Source organism: Mus caroli, chromosome 1, assembly GCF_900094665.2.
Source record: "Mus caroli chromosome 1, CAROLI_EIJ_v1.1, whole genome shotgun sequence".
In the NCBI taxonomy this organism is placed as follows: domain Eukaryota; kingdom Metazoa; phylum Chordata; class Mammalia; order Rodentia; family Muridae; genus Mus; species Mus caroli.
Window position 1 is genome coordinate 160341631 of NC_034570.1, and position 19458 is coordinate 160361088.

At 42.9% G+C, this 19458-nt stretch overlaps 1 protein-coding gene across 2 annotated transcripts in view; it reads right to left on the reverse strand.

Moving 5' to 3' along the window:
* Window positions 1–19458, reverse strand: part of Ddr2 (discoidin domain receptor tyrosine kinase 2) — a 127892-nt gene that overhangs the window by 95433 nt on the left and 13001 nt on the right. For both annotated transcript variants that reach the window (XM_021159760.2, XM_021159767.2), the window contains exon 2: window positions 11218–11366. In XM_021159760.2, coding sequence (XP_021015419.2) covers window positions 11218–11366 — 149 coding nt within the window. The remainder of the gene's footprint in view (window positions 1–11217; window positions 11367–19458) is intronic.

Here is a 19458-nt window from a genome sequence, read left to right on the forward strand (position 1 = left end):
TACACAAAGAGTATGAGACTACAAAGAAAATCAACTAAACCGAAATGCAATCATCAAAAAAATCAGAAATGTGCCCTGTACGGGCAAGATGTGGGTAGCCCATTTAACAAGATCCAGTCAAGGACCTAAAACTACAAGTTTTAAGCACCAGTGAGTGCTTCCTGAAAGAGTGACAATAGTACAACATGGTATGAAATGTCTTTGATTTCTATTAATTGGAGAAAATGATAAATTTTGTTTATAGTTTTAGAATAAATACATAATCTTTTCTTTCAAATGTCATGGATAGTCTCCTCTTTGATTCTATCACCTTGGGCTCTTATAGGAATCTCAGATTTGAAGACCCTCAGTTAACTCCATTCATTTCCCTGTCGCTAGACAAGTTCAGACTTAACACTAGTTGATAAATATTGGGCATGTAAGTAAATTTACATTCTCACCCACGATGGGAAACCCAAAATATCCTGCATCCACCTAATCCAAATTCTAGAACATTTTAGTCCCCTAAATAAGTTTCCAAATTATATATTTATTGAGATTCTGCTTGTTTTTAGTATGCAGTAAGAAAAAAACTGCATTAAGCTAGGCTGAATTCAATTTTACCTTTCCACTATAAAAAAATTTTTAGAAAGCAAATCATTTATATAAATGAGGTTACAGGAAGAACGTGAACCACTTTAAGAAAGCAAACTGTTTCTAGAAGCTTTAACCAGCCTCCCAGGTGCAGCAGCCACACGCTGTAACTAAAAATCAGAGCGCCAGATTGGACAGAGGACATTTTTGCCCCAGCTGGTGAGTTTACATTTTTTTTTTTAAATCTGGAATTTATTACACTTGGTAGTAATCAAAATAATTTAATAAATTGCTTGTACTCAAAGGGAAAAGTTAACAAAAGAAATGTATAATTTAGTATAAACATTTCCCAATCATTAGCAGCTGAGTACTTGAAATCAGATCTTCTAATAGAATCATATGTCTGTTGGTGTCAGTTATCGAGACTGGAATGTAAGCACCCCAATGGACTTACCTTTCATTTCGTTAGGAATTTAAATTATAAAAGGTCTGTTTCCCCAAATCCATCACCACTCCTGCAAGCCAAGCATGAAGTGAAATGTCCCTACCTAATAGCGAGCTGGTTGAGGTGCGCCTTGTACCTCAAGAAAGATTTGTTCCAGTCCTGACTCTGCCTGCCTGTAGGACCTACCATGCACACAGGGACATGGTAGATGTTCTGACTTTTCACCTTCTGGAGTAGATATCATCCAATGGATCTTTATGAGAAAAAACAAACAAACAAACAAACAGACACAGGCAACCACAGGGAGGAGGCTAGGTGACCACACAGGTAAGACTGCATGGGTTCAGGAGGCGTGAGAAGCTGGAGGGTGGAGGTGGACTACCTCTCTGAAATCTACAGAACAACCTTGGCTCTGCTCCACAGCTTGGTATTGCATTTTCTCCAGATTTGTGAGGCTGTAAGTTTCCTTACACACTCAGCTTCTGGTCACATGTTATAGACTCTCTAGACAACTAAATAACAGAAACAGTCAAATCCATTGCTCTTTTCCTTCAGAAATATTTTCTCATAGATCTCAGGCTAAGGTTTCATGAGTCTGACATGCATGGGCTTAACTCAGGATTTTAAACACCGGGGCATAAGCTTGACTCTCCATTGACTTTCCGTTTCTAATGGCTTTTTCTATAAACTCTTACTTACAAAGACGCTTTTGGCCATAGCCTGTTAGCTGCCAAATGATATACTGATTGATACACTAAATGTTGATTTAAAGTAGTGTTTATCTTGGTTTCTGATTTTTTTTTTCCTCTTAACATCTTTAAATCTGTACCCAAGGAACGTGACTCACCCACATCCCTAGTCCCACCCCAGGCTCCCTAAATTTTCCCACCGAATTCTTCTCCTTTTGCCCAGCCTCCCTCCTATGCTCTTGACCTCTGAGTGAGTGACAGCTCAATGCACCTGTGAATTTTAATCACAAAGCTGGTACTTCCAGTAGCGAATTGAGGAATGTGCCCTTAAGACTGATCCTAACCAGAGACCTACAGACCCCCCCCCCAAAACACTTCCCTCCAGGGTGAGAGGAGTGGCTTCCTTAGTATGCACATCTCCTGTTGCCCCTAGGCAACCTAAGCCACACCCACACTCTTTGGGAGCCATATTGGAGACATTGCAAAAGGGATAGTTGCAGGACAATCATTACCACTGCTGGCCCCTCTCACCATACTGTATTTGCTCCTAACTATACCTTTCAAATGAATTTGGTCTTGAGATTGGGGTAGGGAATTGTGTATCTTTTTAAAACATAATTTAATGCAAGAGTCTGCTTACTGGTCCACCCCTCTCCTCATGGTTTTGGATTTATTCAATAAAATCTCTCGTGGTTTTGTTGGAGTGGGATCAAAGGAGCTCTGAGCCAGCCACAGTTTAAATTATCAGAAAATCTGGATCTGGTACAATTGAGCTGTGAGTCTGTTTGTGTCTCAAGCAGGCTACTCCTCCCATGCGTTTACTGTGTTTTCTTCATCTGTAACTGAAGTAACAATCTCTGCCCTCCTTCCCCATGGTGTGTTTATGAGTCAGGAGAATAGCTGAAGTAACTTGTTAACAAAGTCAGCTCTTCCCCAAGGCTTATGGGTATACGTGCATAAGGAGGTCACAGAATGATGTTTGTAATCATAAATCACCAGTTGATGGTGACAGGTGATAAATTATGGTTTGATCCAACAATAAGGAATTTTTTTCATTTAAGCAATAGTTGATTTGGAGAGGGAAAGAGAGGCAGAGATGGTTCTATTCTTAAAATAGCATATGCACATATAGCTATAATCTTTGTGTCTTTGGGAACATGCAAGGAGCTGTAAGGTTAAGGCAAGCAGCATTAGAAGAGATGCCAAGGAAGGGAGTTCACATTATATAATTTTTAAGTGGTGGCTAAGGTTAGTATGACAGTGACTTTGGGGTGAGGGGGGATTTTAACAAGAATAAGAAAACCCTAAAGGAAGTGGAATACTATGTGTCAGATCTCAACATGTATCAGAGGATACATCCAGACTCCTTAAGGCAAAAGTGTTTTTGACAAGATTGAGGATTCAGACAGGTTGCCATGCAAGCTAGACAAGCACTTGACCATTGAGCTATATCCCTGGTCTTCCTTTCACTTTTTATTCTGAAAAAGGGACTCACAAGTGTATCCAGGTTGGTCTTGAACTTACTCTATAGTCCACACAGGCCTTAAACATGGGATCTCTCCTCCTCAGCCTCCTACTCCACAGTAGAAGTATCCGGACTTGTAAGTGTGTACCATCCAACGGGAAGCACTCTTATATTCTTATATGCCCAGTGTTCTCCTCCATGCTCGTGCACACACACACACACACACACACACACACACACACACACACACACATTCACATGCTTTTAAAGAGCTGGAAGAACTAAGTACACAGTGATTAAGTCTGAGCCATTTCCCATCACCCAGTCCGCTGTGGTACTGAGCCCTTTCCGTAGTCCACACTAGCCCTGTGCCAGCAAAGCTGCCCTCCTTTGCTGCTCATCCATTCATCTTACAAACACTTAAGGAATGCCCACCATGTGTTTTGCACAGTACTTGGTTCCAGAAAGACAAACAAGAAATTCATAGTCCTTCTGTGCTGCTAATAAGATGAGAGATTTAGAGACATTGCATCTCTGTCTAAAAGACCATCTAATTAAGTCCTTCCACCCATTGGTGTTGAATTCTAAATCCCAGTTATATTGTCTGTTATATTCTTGGCATGTGCTATGGTTTTAATTTAAAAGAAAAAGAATGGTCAAAATTCCATACATGGCCACTGTTAATTGAAACCACTGAGAATGAATCAAGAAGGAAATAGGACATGGGTCAGGAAGTGTGGCATCTGAAAGGTGGAAGTGAGGAAAAACGTCACTTCTGGCAGTCATAGCCTGTGAAGAGGTATGGATGGGGAAGCTAGAAACAAGGCTGGTTCTTCTGTAAAACTATTGGGCAACTTAGTGAGTATCCTCAGAGTCTCTGATGTACAGGCACATTGTGTGTCATGGTCTGAGAAGGAACTGATCTGCCAGCTCACACAGATGGGCCAACCTGGTCATGATGTAAGAAGTATTGGAGCACTTTATAGCGCTTAACACATGCCCAGGGAACATGGTGTCCCGAGGAGCAAATGCAAGTTCCAATATGGGAAGCTGAGCATGGTGGGAATAGCGAATCTTAAAGACAATGAACAGCAGTAACTGAGATTCCCTGGGAGTCAGTTCCCACTGTGGACAGCAAGCCAAGCAGTGTGGAACTTGTTTTCCATGGAAGTCACAGAACATCTCATAGGTTTGAGTGTAGCACAAATACAAACCCTACATTTTGTTGTTGTTGTTGTTTAGCTAGGATTGGATTGATACATGTAAAGAGTTTAACTTTCAACAAGGAAGATATTTCAGAATCTTTTAAAAAAATTTCTCAGAATACAAAAAAGGAAGAAAATTCCCAGGATTTTTAAGTAATCCCTCTAGAGAGAAAAAAGATACTTTCATAACATCTCCCCCTCTTCAAATGTTATATAAGGTTATATATTCTTTTTCTCACATAAAAAATATCTCATGCACATTTATGACAGTTTAATTATGTAAAGAACCAAAGATGCACCCTTGGCCTTAGTCTGCAAGCAAACACACTTCACTGTGATGGCGGCTCTTAATGATCAACATGACACACCCAAGCAGGGGGGTCCTCAACTGAGGAATTACCTCCATCACATTGGCCTGTGAAGATGTCTGGGGACATCTTCTTGATTGCTAATTGATGCTGGAGAGCCCAGCACATTGTGAACAGTGTCCCTGCAGAGTAGGTGGTCCTATGACGTACAAACATGCTAGCTGAACATGAGCCTAGGGACAAAGCAAGGAGCTGCAACAAGCAACATCCCTCCGTGGCTTCTGCTTCAGTGCCTGCCTCCGGGCTTCTGCCCTGTGCTCCTGCCCTAGCTTCCCTCAGTCATGAACTCTAACCTGTAAGTTAAAGACATTCCTTCCTCTACAAGTTGCTTTCTCTTGTAGTGTTGTATTATGTCAATGGGGAACCAAAGTAGAACATCAACATTTGGGCATATGTATGCATTGATTTTGTACTTTTTGTATAACTTTGTTAACTTCTATTTTTATTTCATAAAATACAAAGACTGTCTTGTGTTCTCTCACACTCCAAAAGAGCATCACTGATTGATAGGTTTTTCAAGCACATATAAAATTTTGACCTCAAAATTGGCAATTTACAACATTCCTTTTTTTATATATACAAAATGTTGTAATAAGTTTCTTTGTGTATAAAGCCAGCTCCTTTTAGAGCAACCCCTTGGTGCATTCATAAAACAAAATTTCTTAAACAGTATGGATACTTTTTAAGGTCACTCATAGATCTTGTCTGGTTGATTTCTACTTTTTGTTACTTAATATATTCAAAAGTATATGATTTTAGGATCAGAAAGAATTAGAGATTTTATTGAATGAAAGTAACCTCTATTTTAATAGGTTTTTATTACTTAATAAATATTCCCCATGATTAAGAAAGGAAAAAAGCTCTCCATCTCTCGCTCCTTGGCTACTCCTTGCATGCCCATGTTCTGCCGTCTTCCAGGCAGTGCTACAGCTCGTTTCTCTTCTCAGAGGCCCTCCCAGCCTCTAGGATTTATGAAGGGGAATTCCACTGCACATTTCCTCAGACAACATCCCAGGGCTCATCCTGAGGCTTCTGCATCCTTGACCAAGACTTTGGAAAGCACAATTTTGCAACAACAACCAAAGATTAATGGTGTTTTCTTAATCCTAGTAGCCTGTACTTTCCGCATTGTCTTCCCCTGGATGCAATCACTGTCCCTTGCTCTGTAGCCACAGTAGGCTGTGCCTCGTTCCTCCCAGAGTTAGTGTAGTCACTCTCCAGTGAGGGCAGAACCTCTTCCTCTCTCTTCTGCTTGGCATTGCTTGGCTGCAGGCCCCCCTTGCTCTCTCATTGGGCTATCCATCCAGATACCCGCAGCTCCTAGCTGCTTTCCCTTCCAGTCTTTCTTACACAGTGTGATGAAAGCAAGTTTTCCTATAGTCTTTAGCACCTACATGAGAGCGGCAAAGGTCTAGTATTTTTCAGTGGAATAATAATAATAATAAGGTTTATAAATGAATAAGCCACAACATAAAACACCATGGGATCAGTAGGATGAAAGCTCCTTTTTTAGCACTAAAGTAGACATAAGAAAAGTTAAATATTTTAAGGAATTCCCTGAGGTCTCCCTGGAAGAGGTCAGGTAGTTTTCTATACAAGTTCTAACTCATTCCTATAATCTCCCAGATTGGCAAGATACAAGCCAGACTTTAGAACTGAAGCGAAGAAAAGACTTTCCATCTGTGCCTACCCTACCTTTTCAAAGAATCATTTGAGTGCTAAGCTATGCAGACAGGGGGAAAAATGGTAGGGAGGGGATTTGAACACCCAGGGATATAGCAGATTCTCACAGAATCCCACACAAAACCTCCTGGGTGCCAGGGAACTCTGCTTCCTCCTATGCCTACCTCCTTTGAAATTTTGTTCTCGAAGAAAAGCCAGTCTAGGACCCTCACAACTTGCAGATGAGAGCAGCAAGCCCACATCCTCGAGTGAGTCAGTGGGGCCCTGCCTTCTCCTCCCACAACCTCCGGACTCAGCTGTATGTTTGTGGAGCAGATGCCTGGTCCCAACGCCTTTGCTGTTCCTTGCCCTAAATCCTGTCTTCCGTTGTTGTGTGCAGTCTGGTACACTTGGCGTATGGATGCAGCTATTCTAGGAATTGTGGGTGCCATCATCTCACAGTTCAAAAACCCCAAATAAGACACAGGTGGTGGGATTTTCCCCAGGAAATTAAAAGAAGGAAACATCTGAATCTGGCTACCCAGAGGCCAGACCAGAAGTGGGTGGGGGCTAACACTGCTTCTCCAATGGAAAACACAGGTGATAATGAGCCCATGCAAAGGAATGTGGGTGTCTCTGTGTGTGTGCACGCACGCATGCACGCACACTCGCATGCACATGTGTGCTGGCATACACATATCTCAGCATACTTGTGAAAACAAGAGGGTAACTTTAGGGAGTCAGTGCTCTCCTTCCACTGTAAGGTCTGGAGATCAAACTCAAGTAGTCATGCCTATGTGACAAATGCTTTTACCCATGGAGCCCAAACATACTTCCATTAAAAATTCCTTCTTGGTTCATTCCCTACCATCTATTTGAAGGAAGGAAACAGGAGCCCTGTGCCCTGGGAAGCAGGGACTAAGATTAGGTTCAGGTTCCAGTAGCAATTCAGTGAACATTGCCAGCAAGGGACACTTAACATTATTCTCCACAGCCCACAAATGGGAGCTAAAATATTTTAAATGATGTGAAAACTTCTAAGACTGAGAGTTGAAACCATGAAAGCAATATGTCTCGCTAGCAGCCCATGTTCTGCTCCGAGAGCAACAGAGTTTGTGGGTGGTTCTTAAAGATCAAAGCAAAACTAACAGATTGAAATCTTAGAAAACACTAGTCCAAAATATGTCATGTGCATATATTTTTGGCTCCCCGCCCCCAGTATACTCTTTCTCCTGAAATTTTACTTTTATGATATCTCAAACCTCATTCAGAACTACCTTCACTCAAGAGGACAGACATCAGGAATAAAGGTGTCTAAAGTTGAAGTCCCCTCTCCGCCAGAGCAAGGACAGCACAATTGCTGAGTCCCCAACATGGCGTCCAGATGTCTTACTCCAGACAGCAGTCAGGGCTCTGCCCCCTCTGGCAGCTCTTCTCCTCTGCAACCTTATCCACCACTCCTCCACCCACCCTCTGCTCCAAGTAGACTGCTATTTCCTCTCTTCTCCACCTCACGTGCCCGGCCAGGTCTCTCTAGGTCCTTGTGGCCTAAGCCAACTCCAACAATAACAACCGATCACACACCCTCCCTTCTACATGTTGGAGTTCTTCCTAGCACCAACGTTTAGCTGCAGCTCCATGCCTTTAAGCCTTAGGGCAGTTCTTCTAAAATATTCCAGAATCAGATGCCATTGTCACTACCCACCTGAGCATATGCAATTCTCTCTGTGTGTGTCTGTCTCTCTGTCTCTGTGTCTCTCTGTGTGTCTCTCTCTGTCTCCATATCTCTCTGTCTCTCTCTGTCTCTGTCTCTCTCTCTGACTGTCTGTCTCTGTCTCTATCTCTTCCTCCCTCCCTCTCCCTCTCCATTTCTCTGTCTCTGTTTGTCTCTCTGTCTCTCCCTCTCCCTGTCTGTCTCAGCCTGACTCTCTTTGTGTGTCTCTGTCTGTGTCTCTCTCTGTCTGTCTCTCTCTGTCTGTCTCTCTCTGTCTGTCTCTCTCTGTCTCTGTCTCTCTCTCTCTCGCTCCCTCCCTTGTTTTTGCCCATGAATACTTAGCTGGAATTGTCTCTTACTAACATAGTTTTACTTCTTTCCCTTCCACTCACGTCCATAATCCCTAGAATGTCTCAGACATTCAATAACCTTTGTTCCTGTTTCATTAAAAGTAAAAATATCATTCAAAGTTCTTGAATCTCAGCACCAAAGTTTTTGAATCTCAGCTTATTGACCCCCCAGACACCAGTGCTTTGCTTACATTGCTGACTTCTGTCCTAAGCTAATGCGTTTGGGAGCACTGTGGGAGCACTGCTGGAGGACTGTTCATCCAGAAATGTCTAAGTCAACTTGGTCATGTTTTACTTCAATTTCCCTCTGACAGATTTGCTTGCCTCTGTTTCTAGTCCATCCCATCACTATATAAGTATATATACTTATGATAGCGGTGGATCCTCCCTAATTAGTTACTTATCCAAATCCCGCCTTTTTCTAAACTAACCCTGACACAACTTGTCATCCATAAGATCATGGTGTCTCGTTTACCTCAGCCATTAAGTACTCAGTAGCCAGCACATGGCTCCCAGGTTTGATTCTATTCAGCCTTCAGCCACTTCCAACAGTGCTGTCTTTTTGTCCTTGAGCACATTTCTTCCAGGACACATGGGACCACTGTCACCCACCACAGATGAATGATGGGAAAGATTCATCTAAGTCATGAGGGAAAACCAAGCTGAGGTTGAAAACCCAAGAAGAAATTCTCGTTGGCCATGTTATCAACCAGAAAGGACACAACTGTTTCAGTCTGCTTAGAGCTCAACAGTAATCAGTTACTTATGAGTACCATGACCACATAATCACCATCCCAACTGAAACATGCAGGAAAACGAGTTGTTCATAGGCCATCTGGAGCTTGACCTGTGTGGCCACCTGCTTTTTGACAGTCTTACAGTGGATTCTGACAGCAGAAGTTAACTGCAACCTGGGGCGATTAAACTCCTAGCGCTCTGCTTGCCTATGTGGTTAAAGCATAGGCTGCATAGCACAGAGCCTGGTCCATAGTGGATATTAGAGCTCCCTGGGAGAGGCTGTCAACTGCTTCAGAACTGTCGTCTTTGAGATGACGGTAGAACTGGTCAGCTTGCCTTCCTCTCGCCTCTCCTCTCTCTTCCTCGGTCTGCTCACTTTCTCCCCATGTCTTCCATTGTGACTCTGTCCTTTCTCCTGACTCTAACTTTCCCACTGTCCCTCTCCTCTATCCCAACTCCCCAACGCCAACCTCCCCACCCCCCCAACACACACACACACACACACAATAATAGCCCTCTTATTGTTTCTGGCAGCTCAAAAGAACTTGGACTGTCGACAAAAAAGGCTTTTGCCTGAAAGAACCAATGAACTTGAGATAGCTCCCAGGTACAATGCCATGGAAGAGATTGGGGGTGGGTGGGGGGCGACACACACGACTCAAACCAAGTCTCAGGTCACTGGGCTGTGTTTAGCACATGCCTTCCATATTGAAATAATGGCTCCTGGAAATAGATATTTCCGATGGAAGAGAAGAAGTGAGACCACAGTCAGAGCCCCTGAAAGGTGGCGCAGAACGCTTCATAGATGAATAACTCTGGCAAATCTAATGGAATAGAGAAAGCCCACAATAACTTCTGATTAGTGGCTAAGCGTAGCTATGAATTACTCATTCTGAAACGTCCACCCCCTGTGAGGCTCCAGTTAAGAGTTTATCAAAGGAAGAACGAAAAAACAATAACAACAAAAACAAACAAACAAGGCGAACAGGAGGAAGACTCATGCAGCCATCTGCAAAAAGACTTCATTAAACTACATCACCACAAGGAGGCAAGAAGTAGTGAGGAATTCCCTTGATCAGAAACAGAAAAGTGTACACAGGCAAGAATCCCTGCATCAGAAGAACGTTCCTTGGATGGGGTCTAAGGAAGGGGCACTGAATTTTCCCTGTAGTCAGCAATCCCTGTATTCCACAGTTCCACCCGCTTTGCTCAGTCATTCACACACTCAACAGTATTCCAGAGGCAGTGTGGACACAGGCAAGTCTAAGGCAATCCCCACTGAGCAGTCTCCACATGCCAGGTGAAGATGCAGGCACAAAGGAGATGATACATCTTAGTTCAGTGAGATCATGAATAGGAAAGTCTCAGAGTCAGGTCTAAACCAAGGCTCTGACCTTGAGCATCTTCAGTGAGCATCCTTCACATGCCAGCCCCTATGCTAGGTCCTGGAGATACAGCTCCAGCTTAAAGGGGACATGATTCTGATATCAGTGAGCCATAGGCTAGAAAAGACCCAGATATGTGAAGCTGCCACACTGTTAGAATCACTGATGAGATCTGACCTGCCCAAAGTGTGAAGCAAGAAGTCCCGTGGAGACCAGAAGTGAAGTCCGGCCAATGGGGAAACTCCTGGAAAAATCTCTGCAATGTAGCATGCTTCTCTTTATGCCTCAAGTCCTGACCCAGTATCTAAATCTGCAGCATCTCTGAGATACATATTGCTGTTATTTACTCTTCTAAAACTGAAGTACAGATTACTGCTCTAGACCCCAGTTTTGGTGGTCCTCAATATCATTTTCTTGTGAGCCACTTCAAAGTATTGTTGAAATAGAGCAACTTATAACAATTATTGAGATTGTAATATTAGAAACCACACCCAGGGACCCAACATTCCCATGAGTGCTGGGATGGGTAAGTCCAACTTTAACCAAGACAGATGATTTTCAATATGACATCACTCTGACTTTCAATCTCATGTGCAACAGAGCTCCAGCGAGTGACTACTTACATTAGTGGGTGCAGAACATTCTCTGTAGAACAGAATCCTTGGAAACAGAGGGCCCTGCTCCTCCTCAATTATTTCAGCTTCTTTAGAAGTCAAGCAGTGAGCCTTAGAATGCTCTAGAGCACCAAATGTCAGGTCGCTTGTAGATTTCCCTTGAGGAGAGGGGGAAAGAAAAGTAATATTTTATTTGCAAAGTTTTGTTTCATTCGCATTTTGTTCCTTCTTAGCAGCCCCATCCATGAGATCCCAAGCACCCTGGGTTCTGATGGGACTGGACACATCCCAGAGAACCTCAGGGGATTTCAGGTCTATCTCCTGATATTGCTTGACTTATAAATTAAAATGGAGCATTTAAAATTTATTATATACTCCTGGGTGACAATTATGTTAACATAAATATTAAATGCTACAAAAAAATAAATTCTTTCCGGGAAGCTTTATGAAAGAACAACATTGTTTTACATTTTTGATATCACAAACATCTGGCTTCATCAAAAATAACTAGATTATCATATCTGCTTCTGGATTCAATTTGTTGTAGTATCACATGTCAGTTAACCTCTAGAAAGCTCCTCCGTGGTACTCACAGCAGAAAGAGAGGGTGGAGACAACAAGAGATGTCTTGGCACTGTTATGAAAATAACTTTATCACGTGGATCTTCCTAATGAACCTTGAGGACTTGAAGGGATCCCATATAGCATCTCACGTGAGGAAAAGTCTCATGGGCACCTCAGACTATCATTCTTTGCCCTGGATGCAATTGCTTATCTGTTCTGAATTGTTTTCTAGGAATGCTCTCATATGTATGTGTGTGTATGTATGTATGTGTGTATGTATGTATGTATGCTTGGTATGAATGTACAGATTTAAGTTTAGGCTTATAAGGTCAAATGGCACCAAACTCTACATTTCCCTTGGTTCCTCTATTTTACAAGTTAGAGCAAATTTTAAGTTATGCTTTTTTGCAGCTGCCTTCATTTTCACTGATCCATTGAGTCATAATGAATATGAGCGTACACACATACACACATAGAAATTATGTGTGTGTGTGTGTGTGTGTGTGTGTGTGTGTGTGTGCACCTTATGTGGTGCCTATGGGTTGGAGGGGTTACAGACTGACTACATAAGCGTCATTTCCTAATAGGCAGAGTGGTCACACAAAATAAGAATAGATGCTACGTAGCTAAAGACAGCTTTCTCCATCTTTTGGTTTCCTAACAAAGCTGAAATCTTCTGACTCTGAGAAACAGCTAAACCTTGCCCTAGATGTCTGTCATTTCATGGCAGGGCTTATTATTAAGCATGCCTTAGGATCAGGGGTCCTGTGCGCAGGGCTGTTTACAAATAGAATCCTCTCTCATCAGCATCATGTTGACATGAGGGGAGAGCAAGGCCCTGCTTCTGAAAGCTGCTTCCCTGTAGCACAAAGATGACAAATGGGTAATCCTGCTGCCTTACAACTTTCCTGGTTTAGAAGCTAAGGGAGACCCAACTCATACAATGAACGAAGTTTGCAGTGGATCCCTCGGCTATTAAACTCTGCACACATCAGCAGTGGCAGACATGGCGATAAGGCACTATGCTGTCATCCCTAGCAGCCTAAGGACTTCCTTTCATCTTTTAGGGACCTCAATTCCAGTAAATGGCAGCAAAGAATGTCAGGCCAAGTCTGTATGGAACAGGGTTTCAGTTTTATTGAAGATATTGTAATACAGATTTGAAGCACAAGACCCAGCCAAGACCTTGGTCCCGGGGTTCTCTATGCTAGAGTCCCACTTCATTGTCTTTACAACCAACACATTTAGTGTTTTAGTTCTAAAGCTATTATCTTCAAAGAGTTGCCAGGAAATCTAAGTGATACTGTGATTGCTCCTGAGAGGCACCGGACAGGATTGAGGGTTTGTTGATGGAGAAGGAAGGCATTGTTTAAGCTACCTCTTTAGATATTCCTAGGACTTGGTTAGGCAAAAAGAATAGAATGAAAGGCTGAGGAAGGGAGCATCTGGATAGACAAGATGTGGGCTGAGAAGATCAATAAATGGATGGTTAGAAGCCAGGAACAGGTAAGTAACTGAGAGAGCTGGAAGACGGTCAACAGTCGAAGTGGGAACAGGGCTGTAAATGTCAGCAGCCTGAGTGGTTCGGACAAAGGCTATGGGAAGCTTTGTGGGGCTGAATGTGGCATGTGAATGACTTTAAAGGAGAGACAGAGAGCATAATAATAAGATAGAACCTGACCTGTGGTAGTGACAGCATCAGAGACAAGAAATAATGTGGAGTATAATAATAATAATTAATAATAATAATAACAATAATAATAATAATGTAGGCATAATTGAGAGTGGCCCCATGACTAGCAACAAGAGAGGGAAGGAGGAAGTCCCAGAGCCTGAGCTCCTAGCCTACAGGAGATCAGAAACACGATCCTTAATTTTTTGTAACTGGGAAAACCAAAAGAAGGATTTGTTCATGAAGAAAGGTTAAACCTAAACAATTTGGTTTCCTATGGAGATAAAAAGATAGACATTGCAAAGAGGCACACGATTGATCCTGGCAATCTAGTGAATCTGAGGCTGTCCGGACATGGATGAATTAACTATCTAAGTCAGGAATAAACATTTGAAGTAGGTGAAAAGACCAAAGAAGGAGAAAACCAAGAACATTCTAGGGTCCACTGCGGCACTAGGTAAGAAAAATACCTATATACCCTTTGTATCTTCAATGACTGTCTTGGAACTATTTAAAAACAGTTCTTTCTTATAAAACATCCGGGACTCTGACCCAAAATTAAGCTCCTTATTTTTGCAGATGAAGAACCCTCAATCCAGAAGGCTGATCTAACCAGGATCATACAGCATCTACCTCGAAAAACTGAGACAGTGGGAATGAGCATTGTCTTAGCATCGAGGATGCTGCCCAGGCAGCACATGGCACAGTGGTGTGACAGAGGTCTGGGAACGAGCTACAGACTCCCTTTGTCTCTGCCACACCAGCCAGCAGTGTCGGGCCCAACCATGTAATCAGCTCAGGGGCTCAAACCACATCTTGCTCATCATCTTGTCACTGTCCCCATTGCCTCTCCTTCCTGTTTCCACTACCAGTTATTACAGAGCAGAAAAATCACAGATCACTCCTTCTTCTGCCTATACACATGATCTCAGACCCCTTGAAAGAACCTTGAGGATCCATATAATATTAAAAAGAAAGAAAAAAAAAAGCCTACAGACACTGGGGTTGAGAGGTTGAGAGGAACCCAGTGACTTGCCTCTGGTTGTCAGATTGTACATTCCAGACCCAAATCCCAGCCTCTTGTTTCTTTCCATTACATACAAACTTCTAGCATTAAGAAGCTTATTTCTAAGATGTCTTCCCCAGTGCCTGATTTTGCCATGCGTCTGTGCATTTCTCTTCCCCTGGGGTGCTCCTTCTAAAAGAGCCCATGGTTCAGGAAGCTTGTGACATACTACAATCTACCCTCTATGATAAGTCTCTGTCTCTGTCTCTGTCTCTGTCTCTGTCTGTGTGTGTGTGTGTGTGTGTGTGTGTGTGTGTGTGTGTGTGTATCATGATGTTCATACATGTGTGCATGTTCATGGGCACATATGTGCAGGCAGGTGCATGCAGAGACCAGAGGTGAGTTTTTAGCTGTTTTTCTTCATCACTCTCCACCCTGTCTTTGAGACAGTCACTGGATCTGGAACTCACTCATTTGACTAGATTAGCTGATCAGCCAGCTCCAGGTATCCTGGCTCAGCCTCCCCAGAGCTGGGATTACAGGCATCTGGCACCATGGCTAGCTTTTTACCGAGGTGTTGGGAATCAAATCCGAGGTTGTCAAGTTTTCACATCAGCACATTCCAAATTAAGCCATCTCCCCAGCCCCAAGGTAATGCATTTGCTACCATTTGAAATCAAGTCTCTCGTGGCATTTTCCAAGTTCACTTGATCACAGGACTCTCACCTCTACCCCATTGCTTTGTTATCTACTAACATGTCACAATTTTCCTAAGGTTGTACTCTGGACAACATAAACCTCATTAGCAAGAATTCCTTTTGCTATCCCAAGCAAAATGTTCCCATGGAGCGGTCTTCCTTGTGAGGGACCTAGTAAGGAAGCCATGAGATGCAAGGGAAGGGAAGGAAAAGAAGAAGTAGAGCCACATTCACTGCCAGCAGCAAAGGGTGAGGTGGCCATGCGGCCCCTCCGGAGCTCTGACCCTAGGCTAAAGACCCTGGGCTCCATCCACAGGTCCCTGTGTGCTCAGCCTCTGCTAATGTAAGCGTGTCCTTTTGTTCTCTGTTAGCAAAGGCACTCTCTATCCAGTCAGGTCTCTCCATGTCTGCTCTAGGTCTTCACCATCCTGATCTAAAACCTCAGGACTCAAAGTCCTGCAGGGACCTCTGAAAGAAGCTTTCTAATGAATGCCCCTACCTAACTCCTTCTCTCCTGCCATTTCCCTTATAAGATGCCGTCCTCTTCATCTTCTTACAAGATGCTGTCCTGTTCATCTTCTTAAGATAACACTGTTTTTGCTTTCACAGAAAGGAATTGTTCAAAACTCTGCAACAACCAAGGTCCCTCCCTGATGCCCTAACAGTGTGACACGAGGCACTCTATTCTCCCCCAGCTAGTTCCTCATCACCTTGGGCTGCCCTTCTGCTGACACCCTGGCCACCTGTCCAGCATGACTGCTCAGCTCTGCCCGTCTACTGCCTCAGCCTCTCCAATTTCCTCTGGTTCTTACCTCCCAGCCTCCCCGCACAGCCCTGAGGTGGAACAGGCGATTCACCCACTCCAACTCTCCTATCTTTGCATGTCTTGCTCTTTACCAGGTTCCTGCATTTCTTGATCCATACTAAGCCTGGGAAGGGGGAACATCATGCTTCTCAAGTGTGCTTAGAAAGTATCTTGGTGGACAAAAGAAAGGGTCCACATTTGTCTCATGACTATAAATTAAGCATACAATTTTATCGCTTCTCGGCCTTTTGGCTAAGATCAAGTGCAATTTTAAACCCTACAACACTTCAAGTCAAAAACTAGGACTACTAACCTCTTTTGAGAATGCAAAAGCATTTAGAATAGATCTTTATAGCTAAAATGAACTCAGTCTTGGAAAATAGCAAGAAAAAAAAAGTTCTATCTCCTCTTAGTGGACCCAGGGAATTCTAATTTTCCTAAAGACAGAGCAGAGCTTTCTGCCACTTCTCCACCAGCTTCTTGCCTTGCTCCACGGGGGAGGGTCTAGACAGGGTGTGTCAGGTGTCGTGTCTCTAAACAGTCCAAAGAGGCTGGTCAACAAAATTCATCCCAAGAAAGCTTTCCTTCTTGGCAACCGTGATATCTTTCCTTCGTTCTTTTAATTGTATCGCTATCATTTTGTAATCAGCATATTAATATGCAAGCACAGATTCTTTTTAACAACAACTACAAAACAAACAAGCAAACAGACAAGTCAATCCTGGTACCTGAGTCATCTGTAGTCAATTGCAGGTGTTTTACTCACAGTGTGTGCAGGCCCGCCTGAAGGAGACTGCTAAAACAAATAGTGACCCCCTAGACACTGGCTGGAAATTTCCTATTCACTGGCTGGAGCAGAGCCTGATATATTTTTTTTAAAAAAGCATTCCAGGTAAGTCTGAAGCATATTGGAAGTTTGAAAGCCAGATGAAAGGCTGGCCTAGTTTATAAAAGAAAAAGAAAAATATTAAGGGTTAATTGTAAAACAGCTGTGCTTGGGAACGGGAGTGTGGTTTATCCAATAGATCGCCTGTCACACAAGCAGGACCTAAGTTCAATATTTAAGATCCACATTTAAAAAAAGAGTCAGGTCCACTGGTGTGCTGAGGCGGTAGAGACAGGTGGAACCCTGGTGTTCATAGGCCAGCCACAGCCTCATCTGCTTGGTGAACTCCAGGCCAGTGAAGGAAGCTATCTCAAAAAACCAATGGCTCTTGAAAAAAGACACCTAAGATTTACCTCTGGCATCTACATACACATACACACATGGATATTCATGCACACACACACACACTCACACACACACACACAGAGTCATTATGCCTACTTGTAATAAAAGACTCACAATGCATAATGAAGACATCTGGAGGATAAGGAGTTGGCAAGATTTGTATAACCCAGTGAGAAAGGTACAGGTTCAGATTCTAAATAAGCTACTTCCACACCATGTGCCTGACTTTTGCTAAGAGTCATAATGTCCCAAGGCAAAACAGAAGTCTCTACCTTGCCATACTTGACGGTTTCAAAGAGACTCCTTATGTGAAGTGCTTGAATTGTCTACAATGCACAACAGCACTAATCAATCATTAGCAGCACTTACTAATTATTAGTGAGATTTGAAAGAAGATCAAAAAAGGCTTCCTGGAAAGTACCAAGCCTGTCCTAATTTGCTTTTCTGTTGCTATGATAACACAATGGCCAAAAGCAACTTGGAGAAGAAAGGGTTTGCTTAGCTTACAGTTCATGCCCCATCCCTGAGGGAAGGCAGGGTAAGAACTCAAGGCAGGAACCCAGAGGCAGTAACTGATACTGAGGCTATGAAGAAATGCTGCATTCAGGCTTGTTTTCTCTCCATGGCTTGCTCAACCTGCTTTTTTATACAACGGAAGACTACCTACTCAACGGTGGCACCACCCACAATGTGCTGGGTCCTCCCATGTCAATAATGAACCCAAAAAATTCTGCACAGACATTCTTCCAAGACACTGTGATGGAAACATTTTTTTCAGCAGAGGTTCCTTCTTCCCAGATTACTGGCTTATGTCAGGTTGACAGGGACTAGCTATTATAGAACCCTACATTAGTTTTCTTGTAATAGGTTATTGTCAATGTATTCTTGAAGCCCACATGATTTCTAGAATTTATAAAATGACTATATCTTCAATTCTCTAGTTTGACTTTTAGTATAAGCGATAGCTAGGTGGCGACATCCATTCATCTTAGCACCTAGCTTTTCATTTGTGTTTGTAATTGTGCAAACATCAAACAAAAGCCAGATCAACCCAATCTGGAAAGAGAAGAAGTAGTGGGGAAACTGAGTCTCTGCTGGACATGAGGCAGTTTAATCTATTCAGACACAGCTGTTCTGCTGCGGGCAGATGTGAGCTTTGGAATCTGACATCTTACATGGCAGGGGGTACTAGCTTATACACAGAGAGCTAGGGCAGAAACACACACACCTGAATGATTTTTTCCAGCTTCTATTAGTAATGGGGTTAAATGCACATCTAGTCCCAGTTTTAATGTCACCACAATGTTAACCTTGTCGTCAAGGGAGTTAGCAATTGTGATACCTTATCTTCATGGTCACTGGACTCTCCTAGAAGATACACTGCAGACCTTCCCTTGAGAGAATGCCCAGGATTTACTAGGGAGGAAAATCCTACCTTGAAGACGGCATTGCCATACCATGGACTTGGGTCCCGGACTGAATTAAAAAAGAAAAGGGAAATGGAAAAAGCAGACTACCAGCATCCATCTCTGTTTCCTGACTGTGGACCCAATGTCTACAGTGGCTGCCTCACACTCCTGCACTGACAGCTAGAGCCACACTCCCCACCATGCCTGCTCTGCCCGCCCCCTGCCATGATGGTCCATATCCACTAACCATGAGTGAAAACCAGCCCTTTCTTTAAGATGTTTTTTTAGTGGGGGGCATTTGGTCACAGAAATGAGACAAGTAATTAATACAGCAATTTAGTCAATGGTCAAATGATATCCTTTAAAACTAACAATTGACCATTAACTGCTACTGCATTTTGGTTGAGATCCAAGTCAGATAAATCCTCGAGGCTAAGACAATTTATTCAATGGGCCTACACCAGCAAGCCTTCTCTGCATAAGTATTAATATATTTAAATAATAAACCCAAGTTACAAGTAAAAGGCTATTCAATGCCAGCCACTAGCTTCCTCACTCGTGATGAATTCACACCGAGCCCCATCATCTGTCTGTCCCATTACAGCCATGCTCATAACTGAATCTGATTTCACTAATCATTTGATTGCACCAATAAATTGACTTTAGCTTGCACTAATAATAAATTTATTTTAGCTTTATGGTTACCTATTGTCTTAGTTAGGGTTTTATTGCTGTGAACAGACACCATGACCAAGGCAAGTCTTATAAAAAAAACAACATTTAATTGGGGCTGGCTTACAGGTTCAGAGGTTCAGTCCATTATCAAGGTGGGAGCATGGCAGTATCCAGGCAGGCATGGTGCAGG